Here is a 26,605-nt window from a genome sequence, read left to right on the forward strand (position 1 = left end):
GCTAGACAGTGACCTGCCAGCCATCAACATTCTGCATTTTGCTATAAGTGACACAAGGAGGCAGAAAAACTTTCCTCATCTTCCACAAGGATAGATGTCCATTAAATGTCTTGACTACAATGCAATTTGTTACCTTCTGTCATGCCTGTCACTCTGTATCCTCAGTTATTTGAGGGGAAAAAAAATTAACTACTGCCTCAACTTTCCTGAGTTATTGTTTAATGCATCCATATGAAAAATGTTCAGTTGCAGGACATGAATTACAAAATAATCCTCTGGGAGGTGACAGCCTGTCAGCGTTATCTGTAGCACATTGTTCAAATTACTGTCCTTTGGAAGAGACAGTTTACCAATAATTATGCTAGGCTTTACTTGGTGCCAAGTTCAGAAGAGGCAACTTAATAAAGAGCAATAAAAATGTATATGCACTTCATAAAAATGTTCTAAGAGTTCAAGACTCAGAATAGTTGCCTCACTGAAGCTTTGGGGCTCAGCAGTTTTTGTTTGCAGCACAACATATGTAACATCCCCAGATGTAAGAGATTTTGTAGTTTCTTACCACACCATACATCTTTAGAAAGGAGGGGAAATTTACGTTAAGCAAGAAGAGGCTATATGTTAATACAGCTGTAATATTTCTTTTTTATGACTTTGTAAGAATAATCAATGCCTAACCATGTGAGGCTTTGGTATGAAGTTGTGGCTCATACTGACTCTTTGCTCCAAATCTCTCTAATATTAATATTGCTACTTTAGTATCATTTATATAAATAATTTTATGGAATGAATGCAGATCGTTTTATTCAGTTCACATGGTGTTTTTGTTCAATCAGTTTTCAATGTAAATTATACTTGTTCTAATAGTATCAAAATCATCCTTCTAGGTACAAAACTAATTTACATTTGCACTTTTTATGCCAAGTAAAATGATCAACAGTGATGAAAGACTTAATTTTAAAACAATGTTTAGGCATCAAAGGAAGTGTCAAGACTTCAATAAAAAGCAAACATTGAGTATCATGTTGTACTGATAACTAAAAAACACTGAGTAGAAAACAATTTCAAAAAACCCGTAGGACTTCAGAGCTTTCAAGCTCGCTGTAAGCACCCATTGACATTCACACATCACACCAGGCGTTGGGAGCTGCCCCCGTTTCAGGGAGGTAAGAAAGAGAGAAAGGGAAAGAACAAGTTAAGGTGATTTACCCACGGTCGTGGGGGTGAGTGTTCAAGTCAGCATTAGATTTCAGAAGCTCCTGACTTCCGTTCCATGCTCAAACCACAGTCCTTTTTTTTGGGGGGTGGGAGGAGGAGGAGGCAAAGGGGAACAGGATAGGTTTCCCATGCTTTTTCTTTTGAGGATTCCAATTTTTACAATGACTGTCCTGATTAAAAGAATTCAGTTTCAACTTTTGCCTGGATTCCCTTCTAGCTTCTCTTCACACCTGTGCTCAGCTCTTCTGTTTTCCAGCTGCAGACTTTGAAGAAGGGTTCCATGCAGAAGGCAAAGTTGGAAATAAAAGTTTACTGAATATAAATTTTTCCCACGTCTGATAACTGCCTTTAAGAGTATAAATTTGTCATGTCAGCAAAGTGCTATCCACACCTGGGATCTTTCCACTCTTTTCCCCTCTTTACAAATAATTAGAAAAAGGGTCAGACAGAAGAAAGTTTCATGTGTTTGGGCAGCCTGTAATAGCAAGTGAGGTGGTGTGTGTGATGTCAAGGGAGACTACAGTTTAGGAGGATAAGACAAAAACTGACAAGAAAACCAGAAATTTAAAATGTTTTATATTTAACATTTGTAATAATTATTTCACAGTCTAAAATGAATACGATTTTTAAAAAAACACCCTACCCATTGCTACCCACCTGATAGGATTCACGTTAATACTAGGGAGAAAATAATTCAAGTTCTTGCATCCAGGATAATTCTAGTAAGTTACTGTGGTCTACACAAATAAAAAGGGATATTGTAATGCTATTCTATACAAATCCTACATTCCAAAGTTTTCACGAAAATTCATGCTTTAAAAGTCTGCACTTCTACCATTAAATAACTGTTTGTACAGTGCATATAAAAAGACAGTTCAGATTATCACTCCTGGGAAAAGTGAGTATATCATACTACTGTAACTAAAAACTTGCACCAAGTAAGTTACTTGATGTACCTTATATATAAAAAAAGGCATTTTTAAAAGTAGTGTCTGTATGTCATGGCAATGTGTCAAGATTTTTAACTCTGGTTACAAATGTTCTTTTGAGATCTTATAGAGTTCTTTAAGCTTGTCAAACTTTGGACCCCACTCTTGGAGGCAATCATAATTTAGATCTTCATCACCACTAATGGAGTCTAAGGAGCTAAGGCTCCCTGCTAGAGAGCACTGCCCTTCTAAGCAGTAAAAATGAAGAGTGTCAGCTGGAAGACTCTGTAGGTCATTGTCTGCATCCCAGATGAGTTGAGAAACATATTCCTTGAAGTCTGGAACACTGGTAACAGCTGATGTTGATTGTTTTTGTTGTGCACATTTTGGGAGTGAGTCTCTCTTGGGGCCAGTGGGTATCTTGGAGCGTGGAGCAGCTTCCCTCAAGGAGAAGTGGGGAATGGTATGGAGAGGTTTCTTCAGTTCATCTATATCATAAGCATTCTGGAAAAAAAAGAATGCAAATATCAGAGAGAAACAACACAAAAGGAAACAGGTTCCAAAAAATGTTTTAAAACTCAGTACAACACAAAAATGGATTCTGTGAGTTTTCTACAAGCTGAAGAAAAGAGAGGGCCTAGTTCAGAGGGCCGAATTCAGATCATACCAAATCCCTTTGCCTAATGATAGTCTTCAGCTAAAGCAAGAATGTTCTGTCCAGAGCAGGCCCCTCAAAGGTGGCCACAGATGATCAGCATTGTGAAAGCTACAAATTGGGTTGAAATAAAAGCCTCCCACTCAAGAGTACTTCAGGTTTAAAAAAAAAAAGCCAACTGGATAAGGACAATAATATAAATAAAAGGTCTGGGAAAGGAAGGCAAGGAGAGTCTGGATTTGCAAAGACTGGATTGAAGCTGCATCATACCTGGTCATGTTCTCCACCTCCTTCTTCATTATAGTTAAAGACATTTTCTCTAACATCCTCCCAGCTTTCACGCTCTTCAGGAATGTGGTAAATTCCTCCTTTCCGAAACCCTGAACTTCCCCACTGACTCCACACTGTGTAGGAGACCAAGAGTGCTGGGAGAAATAAAGATACGTATTTGTTATATGACATATGACAAAGTATGATGCATGATAGACATATGACTCCTGAGATATTAAGTCAACTCTTAATGAAATTCCCAGGTAAGAAATGCATAACTGTTAATATATAAACAACTTATATTCAGGAATGTAAAGAATCATCTATGTATATTACATCATAAACTTCATTAAAAGGGTATTTTACTTACCTAAAGGAATCCATTTAAATAGAAGGCATTTTGGCCAATCTCTGGCCTTTCACCAATCCTGAGTAAATAAGATACCCAAAGTAAGTAAAACACTGTTTTAATGAAGGTTACAAGTGTAATATAATCATGGAGTCTTTACTATTCTGAGACGTGTATGCAGTTTTTCTTTACCAATATGAGAAACAGTTTTATGGCGTTACTAACTTTTCAGCCAAAGTGCACCTGAAACTGGACACACTGTGAACATCTCTTTCTGCCTGACACTCTTAATGAGGCTTGGCTGTTAAGACCATAAATGTTCTATCTCCCCAGTATGTGAATAGCACATACGAGCTGTAGGTCCTACCTATTACAAATGTACGGCCTCAGGGCAAGTGGGAGTTTCAGATGGATGTGGATGCACACAGATTTGCACTCATAGGTGGAAACCTCTTATTTAAGAAGGATTGAAAATAAGTGATGCTGAAATATATAAGTCCTAAATTTGCTTGAACTGGCTTCAAAGCAAGTAAACTGTAACTGTGTGCTGATGCCTGCCTTTTAGCATCCTCAAATGAACTCCGAACTGGGGGCCTCCAGAAAAAGTGAAACACTGATCACAACATCCAGGGGTAAAGCAGACTTAATTCAATGGAGCAAGGTACAAGATTTTTAATCTCTTTTTAAGAAAGACAAAAAGTACTTGCTTTCCTACCTAGGAAGACAAGGAGGCACATGCTGATTGCCAGAATAGAGCCAGAGCTGAGTCCAACGGGTCTTCCAGCCTTCACCTGGCTAATTTCACACCATCTTCCCCTGTAACCTTCGGGGCACTGGCAGATAGTCTTCTCTTGGGATTGAGCCACACAGGTACCCCCATTCCTACAGGTCCAGTGTCCACAAGGAGATGAGGTACAGTGTCTGAGCCCTGTAAGGTTGTCAGTCACTTCTGCTTTCCCAGCTGGACACCTGAATAACAAAAGCAGAAGATATCTTTTAGGCAGGCAAAGCACCTGGAGTTGCATGTTGTTTTGTGCAAGGTCTGCTACTATTTCTTTAAAGCCAGTAATTAGTCTTTTCAAGCAAACCCCCAAACCATGTTGAGAGTATGAAGTAGATGTACGCTCTAACATAGTGAGCTAGTAGGCTTATGAAAACATCAACATAGGTTCTGCCCTCCCTATCCAAAAGATATACAGAAAAGCTTCACTCCTTCCTTAAAAAAGGGATCTGTCAGCTCAGCTTCTGAACAGATTAACCCTTTTTCTAAAGACGTGTCAAAAACCCCTAGAAGGAAATGGATAGCTGAGATTGATGTGGAGAGCAAACACTTAGTATAAGCTTTGTAACGCTTATTTGGGCCTTTGGGAAAGAGATGTCATTGACCTCCTCAGAATGACCCATCTTGTCTTCTAGGACTTTAATCTGCAGAGAAAGTGACTTCTCATATATGCAATTGGAGAGGCCATGCAGGAATACTGTGAGGAGCACGGACCTGCTTTCTGCAATCCAAAGAAGAAATACTAGTGAATAAATGGAAGAGCCTTCATATTGTTCTCTCACAAGTGGTCTGAAGGAGGGAGTGTTTCAAGGCACACTTGAGACTATCTCATAGCCTTTTCAGCAGTGAATCATGAGGCCTCAGAAATGCAAATTTTGGCTGTTTTGAAAGAATTCAAGTGGCACCTTCTCCCAGTCTTGCATGTAAGTATGTTTGGTTTTTTGAGCAGACATGCCTGTATTTTGATTTGCATATTTTAATACATTGTTTTGAAAAATTTCATTAAGGAGTGGATCTTCTCAAAGGAGCTAACTGCATAGGATACCCACTGCTGGTGGGCTTTGGTTCTGGCCCTGGGCAGCCCATTTTAGAAACCAGTTTTGTGACAGTCTGATTATGAAAGTCTCACTGTTTCATACAAAGTAGGACTCGTTTCAACTTATTTACAGAAAATATATGAGTATATACATAGTATATATGCAATATATACTTTATATAGATATATATACACACAATATATATAGACTATATCAAAATATATAGAATTTTCACACAGAGGAGCAGAGACTAAGGCTTTTGCAATCCACTTTTTATGAAAGGGAATTTAATTTCCTCACTGGCCTGTGATCTTCTCACCATGTGAAAAAAATAGTGGAGTAAATAGGTTCCATATCGGACTTGCAGGAAAAGGCAAGTTTGGCCCATGCTGGAAGGTGAGATGGAGAGCAGGATTTGTCATTGGGATGCCTCTCTCTGGCCAGCAGCAGCAAGGATTTTCAGTGTTAAAACCACATTGCCTGACAAAAGGTGTAAAGAGTGAGCTTCCCAACCACCCCTGGGTGAAAACAAAAGCTTAATGTACCGGCATTCATATTTTCTCCACAGGTCTACACAAAGAAAAGGGCTGTAACAGGGCTGGCTGCTGCAGGCACTGGAATGGCATCCCATGGTGACACCTTGCCGCCTCAGAATTAAGCCAAACTCTGTGCTTTTGCCTTCCACGAGAAGCGGCTGACCATTCAGCTGGACGTCACGCATACAACCTGCATCGAAGCAGGGGAGTATACAGAGAAATACATTGAGTTAGCAACTTTCCCACCTCGAGCCTTGCCCCCAACACATGTACAGGAGATCTTAGAGCACTGTAGAAAACTTAAAACATCTTTTAAAAAGATACTTATATTGCTTATCAGTTTTCTTTTAGAAGAGCTACAGGACATGTGCCTGTGTGCCCTGGCCAATATACAGATCAACAATACTTCTCCAGGACAGCTTGTTTGTAACAATGCAATGACTTATCAGAACTGTGCTATGAACCAGAACAGCTCCACTAAATTAATCTAGATCTAAAATATAATCTTAAGAGTGGGGCTGAATAAGAAGCAGCAGAATGGAAAAAACAGTCTTCCGTTGAGCTACAATCCCCAGTCCCAGCACCCCGCTCCAGCAAATGGAGAGCTTGCTGTGAATTGCCGTGCAAATCCTTCTCGTCCCAGCAGGAGTTGTGTCTGTTCCTTGGACCCTTTTGAGGCAAAAAGTGAGTGAAGATTGCAGCGTGAGTTCCCTATTTGGGGCCTCTGGCCTGAGAAATAAAAATCTCACATCTTCACTAGAACCAGATACAATGGCAAATAAAGAGTTGAGCATTAGCTCTGAATCCTCTAGTAGAGGAGGTGGGATTTCATGGGCATAGTAGTCCCCATGGGAATTCTTATCTGGGTTTTAGACTCTCCAACACACTAAGATACCACTTCTAGGCTTTAATTCCCTCCTTTTGGGAATCCATCATGTCACTTACCTTGGAAATCGCTCTCTGAATGATTGGGAAGGCGGTTTCCTAGCACAATGCTTGCCCAATCCATTTCAAACCATCTATTTGTACCCAAGACAGAGGTCACTTCTTGGTCACCTCCACCGCTGTTAACGCGCAGGGTAAATTCATTGTTGTAGCGCTCCATGGTCAGAAGAACCCACTGGCCATTGTTTATACGTAATGTCTTCATTCTCAGAGAGTGATTTTTGTCCCCCAAGCTGAAGTTAACACTAAAGAAACCCTCAACCACCTAGAGGAAGATGACAAATACCTTTAATAATAGAAATACACTTCTAAATATTTTTACACGGTCCTGCTTCAAGAATGGACCTGAGTTTTTAAAATGAAAACGGCACTCTTGTTTTTTAAGTGCTTTATTCCCAGATAAAAAAATATCACAAGAAAACCGCAGGTCCAGGAATTATCAGCTCTCTCTTCTTTACAGGCCACTTTTCTAATTCGGATGAACCTTTTTATCAGTCTTCTCCCTATTGATGTCTACCTCTAAGTCTTCCCAGCTGACCCTCCTGTTACAATTGGAATAATTAGCCTCTGCCTAGCTAATAGAATCCAGACAGCTTTTTTCAACAGCAACAAAAATGTAGAGACAAGTTTTATAGCTAGAGACAGAAAGAAGCAAATGGAAAAGGCAAACAAGACAAAATAATCTTCCCCATTCATGTGTATCACATGCACTGATCTGTATTTTTTGCAGTGAAACAACTAGAATATATGTTATGAAAGGGTAATATTGAGAAGGACAACACAAATGAGAGCAGCTACTCTCATGTGGAAAATTCTTGCTCTTTATTACATTAAAGAATAGCTGTCCTTAATTGGAAACTGCATCTTTTTCTCTTACTGGGGTACTCCATGACAAATTGTGCCAGGGGAAGTTTAGATTGGATATTAGGAAAAATTTCTACACCAAAAGGGTAATCAAGCATTGGAACAGGCTGCCCAGGGAAGTGTTTAAGTCACCATCCCTGGAGGTGTTTAAAAGACAGGTAGACACAGTGCTTAGAGATATGGTTTAGTGATGGTTTTTGTCGGTGTTAGATTGATGGTTGGACTCGATGATCTGAAAGGTCTCTTCCAACCTAGACAATTCTAAGATTCAATGAAATTAAGAGTACTGAAACAGAATGGCTTTTGGACTGCTCACCTCCAGTTGGATGTATCCATTCCCATCTGCAGAGGCCAAGCTGAGAAGGGTGCTGTGGGAGATACGGGTGCGCACCATCAGCTGGATCTGAGTGCTCTGAGTGCTGAGGATGCTTCTCGGTTCATAATGGATCGAACTGTCCCTTCCAAAAGCCCATTCTGGAAGAACTAAGCACAACGCACACAAAATCAAAGTGAAAATCTCAGAAATTACTGCTCACTCAGATCTCCACTGCTTGAGAACTTTTTTAATTACAAAGAGATATTAAGTCAGTGTTTATTAACTTAACTAGGGAAAATGCACTGAAATTAATTCTCTGCCCATCATCCTGGGGAATCACTCTGAGGGTAATCCAGCAGACAGTTGCACTGCACTTTTGTGGGAATAAAAAGACACTAAACCACCCAGACCCCGGTGCTCTTATGCACCCATTTCAGTCTCACTGCCTGACGGCAGTCCTAGAACTGCTTGTTCTGGGCACAACTTAGTTGAAAAAAAAGAAGTTTCTTCCTACCAAATAAAGACATAGTCCAAATTAGTGACTGGACAGGAAGAACGCTGCGTCACCAACAGCTAATCTGAGGTCAGTTTCATGCAAATAAAAATTCAGAAAGTCTGGTTCCCAGGACATAAAACCATAGTATGGTTTGGATTGGAAGGGACCTTCAAATGTCATCTAGTTCAACCCCCTGCAATGAGCAGGCACATCTTCAACTACATCAGGTTGCTCAGAGCCCCGTCCAACCTGACCTTGAATGTTTCCACGGATGGGGCATCTACCACCTCTCTGGGCAACGTGTTCCAGTGTTTCACCACCCTCATTGTAAAGAATGTCTTCTGCATATCTAGTCTGAATCTACCCTCCTCCTCTAGGTTAAAACCATTACCCCTTGTCCTGTTGCTACAGGCCCTGCTAAAAAGTCTGTCCCCGTCTTTTCTGTAAGCCACCTTTAAGTACCAAAATGTTGCAATAAGGTCTCCCCAAAGCCTTCTCTTCTCCAGGCTGAACAACCCCAACTCTCTCAGTGTGTCCTCATAGGAGAGGTGCTCCATCCCCCTGAACATTTTGTGGCCCTCCTCTGGACTCACTCCAACAGATCTGTGTCCTTTTTATGTTGAGGGCTCCAGAGCTGGACGCAGTACTCCAGGTTGGGTCTCACCAGAGCAGAGTAGAGGGGCAGAATCCCCTCCGTTGAGCTGCTGGCCATACTTCTTTTGATGCTGCCCAGGATACAGTTGGCCTTCTGGGCTATGAACGCACATTGCCGGCTCATGTCCAGCTTTTCCCCGCCCAGTACCTCCAAGTCCTTATTGGCAGGGCTGCTCTCAATCCCTTCATCCCCCAGCCGGTATTGGTACCAGGGGTTGCCTCAACCCAGGTGCGGGACCCTGCACTTGGCCTTGTTGAACCTCATGCGGTTCACATGGGCCCACTTCTCGAGCTTGTCCTGGTCCCTCTGGATGGCATCCTGTCCCTCAGACGTGTCAACCACACCATTCAGCTTGATATATCTAATGACATATCAAATGATTAAGAGACTTAATTTTCACACTCTCTTTTGCTCTCACTGTTTCTCCTCTGTCTTTTCTTTCTTAAAGCATATTTTCTTTTCCCCTTTAGCTTATTCCCCCCTCTATTATTCTTCTTAATGCACTGTTCTCTCTTGTTCACTATCTCTGCAGCTACAGGCTCTAGCTGATGAGCAGGGATGGAATTTTTTGGGACACTACAGTGACTTCTGTCCCCAGATATCTGCTCCTTGCTGCAAGCACAGCTCAACCATTCTTAAAGCATCAGCTGAACACCAGCATTTTGCAGCCCAGTATATTAGAAAAAGCTGGAAACAATTGAAATTTTCCTATTACATCAGGATATGACTTACAGATTTTGAGTAATTACTTTCTGAGCACTTGGTTTGTCCCACAGTGGTGAAGGGTAGGAGCCAATACAGCAGTTGGGCTTGTGAACCAGCATCCCAAGATAATCCAAAACAGAATAAGACTTACATCTGCGCAGATGTTTATAAACCAGTATCATCTGTCTGCAAAACATTCATACCAATAACTGAACCCTGGCTGCCTGCATAGACTATTCTTGTTCTGTATACAAGAAGGAAAAGTAAGCGCACAGAGCTGAAAGGATATATGTAATACACCACCAGTCCCGTCTATGAGTCACAGCACATTGAGTCAATGCTGGCTTGCTTGTGCTCCTTCCCAACTGCTCACTGCTGCTCATCCTCACCTGTACCTCATTCAAATTACAGGACTGAGTGGGTTAATTCTCTTCCAACACTACTCAAAGCCCCCAGAGTTATGGGGCACTGGTGCTCATTGTAGACTGTTATGATCAACCCCACCGTTTACCTTGTACTTAGATGGAGAAGCCAGTTACAGGGCAGGTAAAATCCCAGTAAACACCTGTAACTCACTTCTGATTTCTGCTTCAGAGCAATGGCTCCTGAAGGTGTTAAGATAGGGAGGAGAGAGCCAGCTTCCAGTGTATGACCCCTGTACCCTGAACATGGCTGTGGGCTACTAGGAGTTAAACAATTTATTTCCTAAATTTTTGAATTGTGCTAAAATTTTGCACTTTCTTACAATGTCTCTGAGGTTTTCGTTATCCACCCTTGTGTGCTTTTGTTTTCTGGTACATATTTCATCCTGATTTTGTGCAGGATAACATATTTGCTGGAGCCAGACTAATATTATGTCCCCATATGCACCCACCGCTGTGGACTAGGGGCATTGCACAACCTTCAATTCATTCCAGTGACAGAGGCACAGAGGCAATTATCCCAATTTTATAGATGGAAAATTGGGCCTGAGGACTGGAGGGTTGTGCCCCCAGGTTTCACAGAGAGAACATACCAAGCCAGCAACATCATCACTCTTATAACGGCTGCAAGGTGACAGATAGTACCATGTTCATTAAACTACATTTTGTCATCAGTACGGTGAGAAGGCACAATGCAAAATCTTTCACCATTGAGAAATAAGATACTATGATGAAAAGGAGAAAACAACCCTACTGACCACTTGCCTCCCCCACAAAGTAGAGCAGGTCTCGACAAGACCCTCATCTATGACATAATCTTTACTTAACAAGATTTAGAAAGATCTTTACATTGCTGCAGATCTAAATCACTCCCACAGTACAGCAGGGTCTAATTAGGCCACTCAGATCAAAGTTGTGGCAAATTTAAAGCAGGATGTTTGATGCTGATCCTCACCATTGATTTCTCCCTAGAACTCGCAGTACCTTTTTCACAGGCTGGTCCAGCATATCCTGGGGAACAGTCGCAGCGAAAGAAATCCCAACCACCAACACACTTTCCGTGGACCCCACAGGAGGCCATCCCTCCGCTCTGACACATTTCATCCGTAAGGACACAGCCGGGAGCGCTGTTCAAGGACTCTGCAGGGTGCTCTAAATCATAGACCTCGAAAAGGACAAAGAGAAGCGTCACATCAGGTGTCTACAGTTAACAGCAGTAAACCCAAGACTGGTCTTAGCAGCCCTACCTTACTATCCACAATGACATTGCGGATGCAGCCAACAAACCCTCTGAAGCGCCTTTGTGAATCGTGGTACGGCAAAGTCTTCTTAACACCACCCAGCTGCAGGGGCTGATGGCCGCTGAAGAGCCTCCCCCTGATGAAGGGAAGCGAGGGAAAGAAAAAATTAGTGGCATGCAAAATACAGCAACTTGGCAGATTTGTCCCCCCATCTTTTTCCTTAGGTCTTACGAGTAATTATGTTTCCAGTTCTTATTGTTTTGTTTGGGGTTTTTTTACCTTTGAGATCCCACAATCTCTTCAGAGGCTTCACAGGCAGACAGATCCATTTGGGAAACCTTCTTAATAACACTGTCATTGTCTCTAGCCAAGACATTTACGCAGTGGTCAAGAATCAACTTCACTTTCTAGAGAAAGACATTATTTAAAACAATCGTTCATGGAGACATGCATACATTTTAATTACACATTTTCTTTCACTTAGCAGAAGGGGGAATAGTAAGTAGCAATTACAGTGCAGAAAAACTTTATTAAAATAATAAAACACTCCCACATATTAATCTGGAAGGTTATTGCACACGGCGTATAACTAAGAAGCCACACAAAATAAAGATCTGACTTTACCTTGACCATGCCAAGTCACTGACATGGTAGAGGGACAATGGGATTTTCTCGGAGTTTTCTGCCAAATCAGAACCCAGAGAGACAACCTAGCAGAGCAGACGGTCTGCCAGGCTCCCCATCCCGCATCCTGACATGCCCCCAGCTTGTCTTATGGAGGAGAGGAAGGGGGAGACTAGCAGATGCCTTCACCAGTGTTAATATCAGCAAGATGTTCACAAAAGCAAGATGTTCCCTTACACAAAAGCATATCTATCTCCTTTGTGCTGCATGTCTAAAGTCACTTGGTGGGGCAGAGTTTCCCACTCAGAGAAATTAAGGATATTTCACTCCATCAGTCCAGGAAGCATTTAGCCCCTGGCTGGATTATCACAACTCCATGGTCAAAGTGATAGATAGGATTATTAAACAAAAAAATTTGCAGGGCCCATTTCAAAACTGGATCGGACTGCTCCAGGCCTTGCTCGGCTTCACTGGCTCAAGACTAAGTGGGTGTTTGAGCTGACAAACTCCAATCCCCGCTGTTGCAGAGGTGATGAAAGACTGATTGATGAAAGAGCTCTACAGAAAAGAGGAAGGATTTGAGAAGGATAACTAGGTACATGAATTAGAGCTTCCACAGAATTGTCCACATTTACACTTGCCTTTCCATCATTTATAATTTTTATATTGTGCCAGCGACGATCTGCAACATTAACTTTTCGTGACAGCTGCAGGAAAAGCTCACCAGAGCTGTGTTTCACGGTCAGTGACGGGACACCACTGGAGAGCTCTGCAAAGAAAAGACTTATTGGATACGCACGAACCGAGTCCCCACTCAAACCCAGTTGAACCGACTGTTACAGTTAGATTTTAGTTGGAGGAGTTCTTTAACCAGTTCAAAAAAATCCAACTTCTAACACAGGATACATGTGTACCAGGCTGTGCTGGTAAATTGTTCTCCATTTTCCTTTTTCTCCAAAACTAACTTTCTGAACCTTTTGTAAAGAAATCCTATCAACTAGTACTTTCACGAAGTAGAATCCCACCTTCACACAAACACAAAAGAACAAATACTCTAAGTTGCTAACCTAATGCAATGAAATCTTCCTGTTCTCCAGGCTGCCCTCGCGCCACTGGTCCGTGGTACAACAGAAGTCCATCAGCAACTTCAGTGATAAACTCTAAGGAGATGCGGCTCTCAAAGCAAGGCTTAAGAGGAGGGAACCAGGCATAACCATGGCCTCTGAAGCTGTGTTTTGTCTGCTGGCAGTCTGGTCCATGGAAATTTGCAGGACATTTGCATCTATTAAAAAATAAATAAAAGCGAAAATCCACCATCCAAGCAGAAGTCGCAAAGGGCTCTTCCCACAGCTTGACTCTCCACTTTAAACACAGGAGCCCATGTTGCCTAGGCCGTAGCACTGGTTAAGCGCTTGTTAACTCCTGTCATAAAAACATTCCCTGTTGACTTGTTTGCACAAACACAATTTAGCTTTAGTTCTAAATGATAATATGTCTTTGCAAGAATATTCTGTGAATAAACGATGAAGCCGTTGTAATATACAAAGCACATGAAAACCTCTAATATCTTCAGCAAAAAAAAAAAAGAAACCTGCTTTTCACTAGGCTTAGTTATCAGCTTGTTTAAAGACTTTATAATGTTGGCAGGGAAAGCAGAGGAATCACAGACTCATAGAATACCGGGTTGGAAGGGACCTCATGAATCATCTGGTCCAACCTTTCTTGGCAAAAGCATCATCTAGACAAGATGGCCCAGCACCTTGTCCAGCTGAATCTAAAAAGTGTCCAATGTTGGGGAATCCACCATTGCCCTGGGAAGACTATTCCAATGCCTGATCGTTCTCATTGTGAAGTTTTTCTCTTCTGTCCAATCGGAATCTCCCCAGGAGAGGTGTGGGAACGTAGCATCACCGAGGGAAAGTGAGAACAGGTATGACAGTCCTAGATCTTGACATCTTCATTCTTATTGCAAGCTATTTGCTGGTTTATTTCATTTACACTATCAAAAATAGGTTCTTGGGGTTCTTTCCTTAATACTCTGGGGATTCTGTAGAGAAGAATAATCACAGCGCGACAATAACAAAACCTGCAAGGGGGAAACCAAAGGAGCAACAGAAATGGGCAGGAGTATGGGAAGGGAGACCAGCTGGGCCCCTATTTCTTAGTTTCTGCTTCCCATAGATTGCTAGTACCTACTGAGAGCAGAACGACAGGGGTAGGATGCAGAAAAAGATCACTCACAAAATTACTGAAAAGGGGACAAAACTACTGAAAATGGAGCAGAAGCAAAGAAACCTCAGAGCTGAGCAAATGATAGGTGGCAGAGTCTACCAAGGGTTTCTGGGCAGCAAAATTTCCCTTGTTGATTACATCTGAGCAGCAATGTCAGACTCAGATCTTTACCATGACCAGGGCTTCTGTGGCTTCAGTCTGAGTCCTGTCACACCTATCAAGGGTCCTCAGAATTCTGAGGCTGGCCAGTTGTTTATTCTTTCCTATGTTGGGATGACCATTTTTAAGCAAACAAGCTTAAGGCTTGCCTTCTGGAAGGGGACCAGGCTCATTCTGAGCTAGTATAGTTCCATCATTTTTTTCATCTTTATACTATTTTATCTATAAGATGTCATTTTTGGAGAAAATGAGGTAAGAAATGTGGGGAAGAGGTTATTAAGTGACGTAAGTGATGCGATTAAAATGTTTAACAGCAGTAAGGTAGGCTGCACAAAATAAGAGCATTTTGCAGAGTGGCATTAATGGAAGCGGTGCGGCCTGCAAACTTCCCAAGGATTTCCTGGAGACTATGACAAACCTAAGTACCTACCTGAAAATAGAGGTTTGTTTGCAAGACATGTGCGACCAGATCTGCCACAGTGAGAAGACACACAACAACGCCTCCTCAAGCTTCCAGTCATCCTCCTGAAGGACCAATCTAGAAGCATTTTGTTTGCACACCAGACAAAACTTTACCAACCTGTAGCCCAAATCGGTATCCACGCATGTGCCACCATTGAGACAAGGGTTTGTCTGGTATGAGGAGCAGGAGAGATGAGGACTCTCCCGAGCTGCACAGCCACACAGGGCACGACTCAGGACTGTCACAGACACCAGTGAAACGCTTCCAGCTGTGGTTATTGTTGGCACATGAGTCTCTTCATGCTTGCTGAGGCATCCGCTGCTGTAAGTGCAGTTTGCAGTCACACATTCATCAATGCCAATCTGGGTGATATTTATATCCAAGATGTTTTCCAGCTGCGGAGAACAATTAGTTGCATTCATCTGACTTTTCCACAGAAAGAAAACTCACAAATGACAGCAATGAAAAGACCAAGTTTTATTTATTTTCAAAACTGGTTGCTGTGCCACTTCCTTCCAATATCTGCCTCACCCTATCCAGCCAAAGGCAGTTCAGCCTGGCATCTGTTAAGGCAAAAGCCTTGATATAAGTCAACTATAGCATAAGTAAGCACACAGAGGACAAAAATATTGTCATATTCATCTTAAGCTGCATGGATAAATTTTTAGCGCTGATGGTCCTGATGGATTGTTTACATAGCATCTGAGCTGTATATTTGATTTGGACTTACGTCTTAAAAATACCAGGAAGGGTGGACAGGCATTGGGCAATGAAGAAATACCTTTTCTGGCAAGAGCGAGTTAGTACTGCAGCACTGATTCTAAACAGAACTGTTATTTCAGCCTCTGTGTACCAACAGACACATTTCCAACACAGCGAGTCATTTAACTCTTGCTGATACTTTTTTTATAAGAGGGGCAGGAACTTTACTAAATTGTCAATGCACCTTTCCAACCTGTTTTTCCACTGGTGAGTGATTATTTCACTGCTTTGCCCTCTTAACTCAGAACGTTGGAACTTTTGACTGGTTTGTGAGTTTCAGCTACAGAACATTTCCATGTAGAGGACTGAAAATTGAAACGTGTAGAAAGACAACAGCCAAATACATCCTTTATACCGAGTTTTACAGTCTTCTCAACAGGAAAACATGTTCACACTCCTAAAAGCTCATTGTGTTCGGGTGGCTTAATATGTATTTATAGGCCAGCTTTTAAAACATATTTGAAACTTTTAATGTAAGTGCTAAAGGACTGTTTGACTTCACTGATTAAAACTATCCATTTTTCTCACACATTACTCCCTCGGTCATTCTAAGTATGTGCATTCACTAGGCAATGGACCTTATCTGAACAGACACAATGAGAAGATGCTGTGGTTTCATATGTAGTATGGATACTTACCCACAATCTGGAGGCTGCTACGTTGCCATTCAGTTTTTCTGCTTTATAATAAGGTGGACCATAAACTGCAAACCAAACATCAGCCCCTCGGGTTTGACCTGGGCTATTTAATACACTGAAAATGTGAACGTTTTCCAGTTGGACTGATATAATTTCTGAAAGCAGCTTCTTCATCTGGTAGTATTTACTCTGTTTTTCAGGGGATTGGGATATGAACTCCTCTGGTGTGATATCTGTAAGAGAAGTTAAAAACCTGACAAACACATATCTTGCAACTGTTGTAGCAATGAAAGAGAGGAGCACCACAGAATAAATATTAAGGTTGCAGAAAATGGACTCAACTGCAAATTCAAGAGTATTTTCACTTTTTGGCTCCGAAATTTTCCATGCTGGCTTCTGCTCAGGGTTTGTGTTCTGAAGCTTTTTTGACTTTCAGTAATTTCTTTTTTTTTTTTTTTAATTCTTTTAAATCAGAAACATGTTTAAGAAGATTTTACTTTTCTACAAAGATTGAAACAATTTGGTGAATTTCAGGCAGACACTTGCTCAAATAAAGTTTTTTTCAGAAACATAAATTGCTGTTTTCTTAAAAAGTTGCTGTAGAAATCTTTCATCTTTGTCTTCTGCATCAGACAAGCTGCCTTTTTTCTCCATAGATGCTATTTCATGTGCAGTGTCAGAGGACCATGAAAAGACCCATTTTCAAAACCTTACCTAGAAAACTATTAACTCTCATTCCATGTCTAAGAGCTTTAGAATTCTAAGTAACACAGCAGCAACATCAAAGAGGTAGATTTCAGTATTATGATCCTAACATATTCCATCACATTGCTTACCTTTTATTCGTATAGAACCAGCATTATGGAGGGCATCATCTTTGATTTCCTTCACTATAACCTTTACGGTTGAGACAACATCTGGCCAGACTCCGTCAATGACTCTAACTCTTATGTTGTATGTTCCTGGTGGGGTTCCTTCTTTAATAGTCAGCAAACCTGAGTTATCATTAAGGATAAAGTACCTGTAATAAGAGTTAAGCCAAGGAACAAGCTATGAGAAGTTCAAAAGCTAAATAGTAATTATCATCACTGATGGTTTTCCTGATCCACTTTATTTTGGGAAAGCTATCCCCTCATGAAGGGACAGGGCAGAGCAGAACTTTTTACTCTGTTGGCTCCTAATCACTCTTCACCACTATATCAAGAAGTTTTCTTCCTGCTTCTATGCCATATTAACTGTGTAGAAAGACTCAGGCTACTGTAGCCGTAACTTTGGAAATAGTTCAAACTCCTAGTTTAGATACATTAATAGGGAGTTACACCTCTGTCAAAGCCTCCAAATGGCACATGTACATCTCAACTCTGGTCACAAGCCAGACACTTTGGTGTAAATACATCCAGTACAAATAAGGTCTTAAAACTAATGGTGACACAGAAACACCAACTCTCCAGGAGCTTGGATGAAGGAGGATGGAAATTAGCAGGTACTTCTTCTGTAGTGGCTCACTGATACTGATTATGGGTATGACTGTGAACAGGAATTTAGAATAGTGTTCTAGCCGATCAGGCAATGGCAAGTGGAGTGGTTTGGCATGCAGCATTATTTACTGCAGCCTCACACTGAGAAGGGCTTTTGGAGAGTTACAGACAAGCATCTAACCAACAAAATGCTTTTGCACACTTGTTTTCAGAAAAAGGCAGTTTAAATACTTTTTATGCTTTTATGTGTGGGCGAGATTTCCCTACATTTCACCCAACTTCCATTTTTCTCTCCAAATACCTTGATGTTTTTCCTTCAAATTGATAGATTTTGTGATCCCAGTCATCGTCATCAGGAGCAGGGACCTGTCCCAGTACAGTCGTGGGGAGGATACCTAAAACAACATAGCATGTAAGTGGCACGGTCAGACCTCTCACACATACACAAACAGGTTGGCCATTCAAGTTTTACTAGTTTAAGTCTAAAACCTCTACAAAAATAGCCATGATGGTTCCCGAGAGATGTGCACCAGTTTGCAAATACCACGTGGTGTCCTGCTTATTGTGTGTTTGCTGTATGGCTACATATATTTAATTCAACAGGTGGCTGCAATGAAAAGCAGATGAGAAGGAAAAAAAGACGAGCACCTCTGAGGAAAGATGTACAAGGTATTTAGAAACATCAGAATCCCTCATTTTCACTATTTTGGCTGCAGTATCCAACCAACTTACAGAGTGGTTTAGACAGGGATTGGGGTTTGGGCAGGATAAACAACCAAAATGCTGACTGGGTTATAAAGGCAAAAAACAAGAGCAATTTGGAGAAAATGACAGCAACATAGAGAGAATGTCCAAAACACAGTAACCATGCTTATTTTGAGTAGATGGTGAGACTTTGGGGTGAGATAGAAAGCAGCTGGGTCTGCATCCTCTCAGCAAAGCTCACAAATTAGCATTTTTTTGTTTTACAAAAGCTATTTCTGGAGGAAAGATCCACAGGTATCCGGATTCATATATCTACGGGGTAAAGAATCAAGGATACAGAAAGAAGAGGAAAAAATGTGGGACTTAGCCTTGTGAAAGGGAACAGCACAAACCCTGACATCTGAGGGACTGCATGCAAAAAGCAGAGAAAACTGTACCTCTCCTGCAACCGTGGCTACATTCATTGGGTATTTTGCAGGAGACAGTATACAGGATGCCCTGGTGTTTGACTCCCACATTATGTGAATGTAACATACAACATGATAGTAGCCTTCTGATTCTGTCTCTTTATATTTTAAATGACCAAAGGTCTAAGACTTGAATAGTCTTTCCCAGAAATTAAATAGCACAGATGAGTTTAGCCTTTAAAGAGGAAACTAAAAGGGAATTCAGGTTTAATGAAAAGATCTGGTACTTAGGCTACAAGCAGAGTTTCTCAGCAAATAGCAAAAAGACTTGGTTTCAACTTTACAATAAGTTGATCTTGAAAGTGAGCACACACAGGCAGAACAACGCTTCAGTACAAACAAATGGTCAACAGCATCTATACAGAAGTAGCTTCTAGTGTGCCCACAGGCAATGTGCTATCAAACCACAGGATACACTGCAGAGTAGAAGAGGAAGGAACGACCTGAGCTTACGTGGATGCAAGCATCCCAAAATCTTTTTACCCATGTGGTTTATTTCGCTGTTGGGCTTAGTATGTGGGGACACTGGATCACGAGGTAGCAGCTAGCTAATCGCCAAAGGAAGAAGGGAAAAGTGGCCTCTCTCACACTGCCCGCAGCCACCATTCACAGAAAATTCCCCCATAACAGGAGCTGTCAGCTGAAGGCTTATGTGAATGTCTCAGGCATGAACATGAGTTCAACCTAAGAGTATTCACTGAAACTTAATGTAGTCTGGAGGAGTAAAAAGGTTTAAAGAGGAGACAGAAGGCTCACAGCATTCAAACTCATCACTTCTCAGCAATGTTATGAATTTTGGTATTTTTCTTCCCCCTGAAATGTTAATGCTGCTGGAAAACTGCATCTGAAAATAAGACCATTACTCAAGTTTGATAGAAACGTGCATAGAATAGCAGCTATGCTCGTCCTTCAAGGCTGGCTCAGTTTCTTCCACAAACCAAGTGGCCCAGCGTCCTGTGCTCCACACACCTACTGCTCTCTGGTGGGGCTTAAGCAAACTTCAGTAGCACCTCTACTAAGATCTTAGCTTATGTGGAACAGGACAGAGTCCTCTTGTGAATCTCACAGCTGCTCCTTTGGCCTTATTGTCAGGCTTGGAAGCAAGCATCAGGGAGCGATTTACCATCATAGCTGTAAATGAGACATTCCGTGTAGCCAGCAGAATGCGGATGGTCATTTTGGTCCCCGATATTTACAGTGAGTGTGTTGGTGGAGCTCATCGGTGGGATCCCGCTGTCTGTGATCAGGATGGGCAGGTAGAACACCTTGTGCACTTCCCTGTCAAAGGTACGCAGCGCGGTGAGCAAGGCACTTCCATTGTGGAAGTCCTGCAAGTTGAAGTTAGTCAGACTATCGAAATCACTGAGAAGGTGAAAGGAGAAAGGTGCTCCGTTAGCAGCAGTGTCTCGGTCCTTAGCATACAGCAAAGTAGAGGTCTCGTTCATTTGGACAACCTGTGGAGAAGCTGTGTTTTCCCAGACCACTGGGTTATAATGAGCCTCAAACTCTGGCCCGTTGTCATTTACGTCCTGCAGCGTCACTAAAACAGTGGCACTGCCAGCCAGTGGGGGCTGCCCCATATCAGTGGCAATGACAATAAGCTGGTACTGTGTCACTGTCTCATGATCCAGCGGTCCTGCAACCATCACCCACCCATCACTAGCCACAGAGAACTGGCCACCTGGGTCTGACTTGTTTAGCAGCTGGAAAGAAAACCTTCCATTCAGGCCAGAATCCAAGTCAACAGCGGAAACCTGAACAACTTTGGTGCCAACAGGCACATCTTCCTCCAATGCAGCCACTTCATAGAACTGGGGGTAGAAGACAGGAGCATGGTCATTGGAGTCCTCCACATAGATCACGCAGTGAGCGATGCTGAAAAAATCCATGTCCTCTGCTTTCAGGGTCAAATTGAACACTCTCTCATGAGGTTTCTCAAAGTCAATCCGCTTCCGTAGCTTGATAAACCCACAGTTGTTGACTTCGTCTGTCTCTATCGAGAACTTGCGGTCGTTGTCCCCATCAAGGATGCTGAATGACACCATGGCATTTTCTCCCTCATCTCTGTCCACAGCGGACACCACTGCAACCTCAGTGTTAATACTTGCATCCTCAGAGACAAATGCAGTGTAGATCCTTTGTAGGAAGACTGGAGCATGATCATTTACATCAGTCACCAAAATAGTGGCAGTGCCTGTACCAGTAAGCCCTCCTCCATCTCTGGCCTCAACCACTACTAGGTACCTGTCTTCCTTCTCCCGATCCAGGGACCCGAGCACTGTAGAGATGGTGCCGCTAACTGAGTCAATTGAGAACAAGTTCAGATTAATTTCATTTTGGACATTCCGAATGATGCTGTATGTTAGTACAGCATTCGTACCAGCCTTTGGGTCATCGAGGTCCACTGCGCTCATTTCCATGACAGGAGTGTCTGCCGGAGAATCCTCAGGGACGTGGCCCATGAAACAGCCATCCAGCACACAGAGGAAAAGGGGTGCGTTGTCATTCACGTCCCTCACCTCTATGATCACATCTGCAAAGCCAGTCAGTCCCTCTCCGCTCTCATCCGTTGCAAGAACAAGAAAGCGCCACGCTGATCGCTTCTCACGGTCTAACCTTCTATTTGCACTGATCTCGCCTGTGTTCTCATTGATGCTGAATTCACTGCTGGCTCCCTGTCCGTGCAGGGAATAGTTAATGGCATTTTGGTCAGCCGCTTGGTCGGGGTCTGTTGCAGAAACCTGGAACAAGCCACAGCAGGTACGTGTTTATGTAAAAGAAAAGGGTAAATCACTATTCTTTTACTGATGGCAGTTGGTATTGTACAGACTAAATAAATAGCATGCATTTTACCAGCAAACATCTATTGGTTTGAGTCATTCAGGTCAAATACCCTTTCAATAAACAACATGCACAGCCTAGAGAAATAAAAAGAACACATTTAGACAGACTAATATATTTTACTTCCCAGTATATTTTGGAAAGAGGAAATAACAGCAGGAAGAACCAAGGGGAAGTAATAACAGATCTACTGAGCAAATGTTTCTTGTGAGAAACTCTTTGGAGCTGGAATACAAAGGCAAACAGGGGCTCTTTCTCTCTAAGTGAACAGAAGGCTGAGAAAACAGGGTGGCCATATATCCAAGCTGATTATCTGCACAGGCCGGAGAGAACTCACAGTGCCTGATTTGCATCCAGGGATTGTTTGGGAGACTGCTAGTTGGGCCAACCAAGCAGTCCTCATGCCAGGGACTGCTCTAACAACAAAACAATGAAGATGATTTGACATGCCAGGGTTAGAGGGACGGGGTGCTACTGAGGGCCCTCAGCCTGTTGCTCTGAAACATGCTGGCTAAACTGCAGCACACCTGAAGTCTTACAGAGATGAGCCAGGGAATTCTGAGGTAACAGGAGCCAAGAGGGATACACCACTGAAATACCCCAAAGGAATTAAGGGGTGTTCCTCTTAAGAAGATGACACAGCCAACAGCCCAGCTGAAGTGCCTCTACACCACTGCATGCGGTGTGGGCAACAAACAGGAGAAGATGGAAACCACCGTGCTGATAGAAAGCTACAACCTAGTTGTGATTACTGAAACTTGGTGGGACGAATCCCTTCACTGGAGCAAGGCTATCGACGGCTACAGGCTGTTAAGAAGGGACAGACACGGAAGGAGGGGTGGAGGCATTGCTCTCTACATCAGGAAATGGATAGAGTGTGAAGAGCCGTCTCTGAAGAATAGCCACGAGCAAGCTGAAAGCTTATGGGCGAGAATTGGAGACCGAGGCAACAAAGGGAACCTTGTGGTTGGTGTCTATTACAGGTTGCCTGATCAAGGGGAGCCTATTGATGAAGGCTTCTTGCTCCAGCTACAGGAGGCATTGTGCTTGCACGCTCTTGTCCTGCTGGGGGACTTCAACCACCCTGACATCTGCTGGAAAAGTAGCATGGAATGCTGCAGGCAATCCAGAAGACTCATGGAAAGCATTAAGGATAACTTCTTAAGACAGCTAATAGACAGCTAATAGACAGCCTTACCAAGGCGATGCGATACAGGACCTGATTGTCACCAACGCACATGAGCTCATCAGTGATGTCGAGATCGGAGGCAGCCTGGGCTGCAATGATCACACACTGGTGGCATTCGCAGTCCTGAGGAACGTGGGTCAGGCAAAGAGTAAAGTCAGAACCCTAAATTTTAGGAAAGCAAAATTCCAACTTTCAAGAAGGTAGTCAATAGGATCCCCTGGGAAACTGCCCTCAGGGACAAGGGGGCAGAACAGAGCTGGCAGATCTTTAAGGATGCTTTCCACAGAGCACAAGAGTTCTCGACCCCCAGGTGCAACAAATCAGAAAAGGGGGGCAAGAGACCGGCATGGCTGATTTGAGACCCGCTGGTCAAACTAAAGGGCAAGAAGAAAATGCACAGGCAGGGGAAGCAGGGACAGGTATCCTGGGAAGACTACAGGGACGCTGCCTGGTTGTGTAGGGATGGGGTCAGGAAGACCAAAGCGCAGCTGGAGCTGAACTTGGGAAGGGATGCAAAGAATAGTAAGAGGGGCTTCTACAAGGTATGTCAGCCAGAAAAGTAAGGTTAAAGAAAGCATGCAGTCCCCAATAAGCAAGATTGTCAAACTGGTAACAATGGACGAGGAAAAGGCTGATGTACTCAAGAACTTTTTTGCCTCAGTCTTCATTGGCAGCTTCTCTCCCCACACCTCTCGAGTGGATGCACCACAAGGCGGGGACTGGGGGAGAAAAGTCCCTCCCACTGTAAGAGAAGATCAGGTTCGTGACCACCTGAGGAACCTGAATGTATACAAGTCTATGGGACCTGATAAGATGCATCCCAGAGTCCTGAGGGAACTGGCTGATGTAGTTGCCAAGCCACTTTCCATGATATTTGGAAAGTCATGGCAGTCAGGTGAAATCCCTGATGACTGGAAAAAGGGAAACATTGCACACATTTTTGAAAAGGGTAGAAAGGAGGACCCTGGGAACTACCGACCTGTCAGCCTCACTGTGCCTGGGAAGATCATGGAACAGATCCTCCCAGAAGCTATGCTAAGGCACATGAAGGGCAGGGAGGTGATTCGAGACAGCCAGCATGGCTTCACCAAGGGGAAGTCCTGCTTGACCAACCTAGTGGCTTTCTATGATGGAGTGACTAAATCAGTGGACAAGGGAAGAGCTAGAGATATCTTCTGTCTGGACTTCTGCAAGGCCTTTGACACAGTCCCCCACAACATCCTTCTCACTAAATTGGAGAGATATGGATTTGATGGGTGGACTGTTCGGTGGCTAAGGAATTGGTTGGAAGGTCACATCCAGAGGGTAGTGCTCAATAGCTCAATGTCTAGATGGAGATCGATGTCAAGTGCTGTCCCTCAGGGGTTTGTACTGGGACCAGTACTGTTTAGTATCTTTATCAATGACATAGACAGTGGGATCAAGTACACCCTTGGCACATTTGCAGATGACACCAAGCTGAGTGGTGCAGTTGACATGCCGGAGGGATGAGATGCCTTTCAGAGGGACCTGGACAAGCTTGAGAAGTGGGCCCATGTGAACCTCATGAGGTTCAACAAGGCCAAGTGCAGGGTCCCACACCTGGGTTGGGGCAACTCTTGATACCAATACAGGCTGGGGGATGAAGGGATTGAGAGCAGCCCTGCTGAGAAGGACTTGGGGGAGATAAAAAGCTGGACATGAGCCAGCAATGCGCACTCACAGGCCAGAAAGCCAACTGTATTTTGATGCAACTTGGCCTGCATCAAAAGAAGCATGCCCAGCAGGTCAAGGGAGGTGACTCTGCCCCTCTACTCCACTCTCATGAGACCCCACCTGGAGTACTGTGTCCAGCACTGGAGCCCTCAGCACAGGAAAGACATGGACCTGTTGGAGCACATCCAGAGGAGGGCCACAAAAATGATCAGAAGGATGGAGCACCTCTGCAATGAGGACAGGCTGAGAGAGTTGGGGTTGTTCAGCCTGGAGAAGAGAAGGCTCCAGGGAGACCTTATTGTGGCCTTTCAGTACCTATAGGGAGCTTATAATAAAGATGAGGACAGACTTTTAGCAGGGCCTGTTGCAACAGGACAAGGGGTAATGGTTTTAAACTAAAAGACAGTAGATTTAGACTAGATATAAGGAAGAAACGTTTTATAATGAGGGTGGTGAAAAACTGGAACAGGTTGCCCAGAGAGGTGGTAGATGCCCCATCCCTGGAAACATTCAAGGTCAGGTTGGACGGGGCTCTGAGCAACCTGATCTAGTTGAAGATGTCTCTGCTTACTGCAGGGAGTTGGACTAGGTGACCTTTAAATGTTCCTTCCAATCCAAGCTGTTCTATGATTGAGTTCCAGAGTAAAAGAACCATCCCTAGTAATGTTTATTTGGTTGTATAAATGTAGCCAAAGAGTTTGTGACTTAAATGCGTGAGGTACATGTGCCAGCCCCGCTATGCTTATACAGTTACTCAAAATATGCTATCTATCTCTGCTTTGTAAAGGAAAGACATCAAATTTTTTAACATTTAGAATCATAGAATCATAAAATTATTTAGGTTGGAAAAGACCCTTAAGATCATCAAGTCATTTATGCTGGTCAAGGGAGTAAGTCCATCATGAAAATTCAACCAGGCTTTCTTTATTCTCTTCTTTACAGAATGTTGATAGATAAATCCTAATATCAGGGCTCACCCACCCTAAAGAAATCAAAATCTTTTTGGATTTGTGTAGACGGATGGGATTGAGCTGAACAAAAAGTCAGCCCTGCTTTGTGCAAACTGCTTTACCTTTAGGACAAGAACAGGCAGATCTGTGAGCTCCTCCAAGACACTGCCCTGGTATTCGTTCTGAGTAAAGACTGGTGCTTCGTCATTTTTATTGACAACATTGATGATGATAAGCGTGTGATTTTCCCATTTTCCATCAGAAGCTACAAGCCGGAGCTCGTAATGATGTTCTTGTTCATAATCCAGAGGCTGAGCAATGAAGACAGTTCCAACCTCAGGTTCCACATCAAAAACTCCTTTTGCATTTCCTGATGTGATCTGATACCTGAGTTTGGCATTTGCACCTACAAGAGAAAGCAAACAACCGCTGCCTGTCCACTCTCTGAGTGCTCGGTCCAGATACACACAGTGGACATGTATCCAAGAGAAACCTTATTTGCCCAGACTTTTACACTGTGTGTGGGAGACAAAACACAGCCCCAGCCACAAACAGAATGATCCGTGTATGTAATTTGACGGGTTTGTCTATGGTAGATTGGGGGTTAAGTCTGAATTTATATTGACAAGTCACAGACAAGCATCTGTTTATTTATAATGAAAGAATGGTGTGCCTCTAATTTATTGTGCATTTATTTGCCAATCATAAAAAGTAACATACTATTAAAATACTAGAAGCTATTTTTGCTCAATGTTTCCTAAGCCTCCCGTTTCAAATGCCAATACTCCTGAACTTTTTTTTAACCACTGGGTGGTGCTAAAATATCAGTCATCCTCTATTTTGAGCAAGAATTCATCTCAATAACATTCCACCTGTACAATAGCAGTTGTTTGATTGCTGAAAAACGTTTAGGAACAAAAAAAAAATATCAACAATTCGTTTTGTGCTTCATGTTTACTTACTTGAAAAGGAAAAAAAAAATACTT

General features: G+C 42.8%; 1 protein-coding gene across 1 annotated transcript in view; it reads right to left on the bottom strand.

Annotated features, from left to right (window-relative positions):
• Positions 1-1,827: 1,827 nt before the first annotated feature.
• LOC128906249 (neural-cadherin-like) overlaps positions 1,828-26,605 on the bottom strand; it is a 61,875-nt gene continuing 37,097 nt past the window's right edge. The window contains exons 17-33 of the mRNA XM_054193264.1: positions 25,742-26,025; positions 20,068-21,685; positions 18,074-18,167; positions 17,131-17,315; positions 16,295-16,527; positions 15,012-15,289; positions 13,108-13,322; positions 12,682-12,809; positions 11,696-11,823; positions 11,423-11,552; positions 11,160-11,340; positions 7,898-8,064; positions 6,718-6,982; positions 5,782-5,962; positions 4,134-4,387; positions 3,070-3,224; positions 1,828-2,648 (exon numbers count right to left, since the gene is read on the bottom strand). Coding sequence (XP_054049239.1) covers positions 2,247-2,648; positions 3,070-3,224; positions 4,134-4,387; positions 5,782-5,962; positions 6,718-6,982; positions 7,898-8,064; positions 11,160-11,340; positions 11,423-11,552; positions 11,696-11,823; positions 12,682-12,809; positions 13,108-13,322; positions 15,012-15,289; positions 16,295-16,527; positions 17,131-17,315; positions 18,074-18,167; positions 20,068-21,685; positions 25,742-26,025 — 4,898 coding nt within the window. The 3' untranslated portion in view covers positions 1,828-2,246. The remainder of the gene's footprint in view (positions 2,649-3,069; positions 3,225-4,133; positions 4,388-5,781; positions 5,963-6,717; positions 6,983-7,897; positions 8,065-11,159; positions 11,341-11,422; positions 11,553-11,695; positions 11,824-12,681; positions 12,810-13,107; positions 13,323-15,011; positions 15,290-16,294; positions 16,528-17,130; positions 17,316-18,073; positions 18,168-20,067; positions 21,686-25,741; positions 26,026-26,605) is intronic.

The sequence above is a fragment of the Rissa tridactyla genome, chromosome 2 (assembly GCF_028500815.1).
Source record: "Rissa tridactyla isolate bRisTri1 chromosome 2, bRisTri1.patW.cur.20221130, whole genome shotgun sequence".
NCBI classification, from domain to species: domain Eukaryota; kingdom Metazoa; phylum Chordata; class Aves; order Charadriiformes; family Laridae; genus Rissa; species Rissa tridactyla.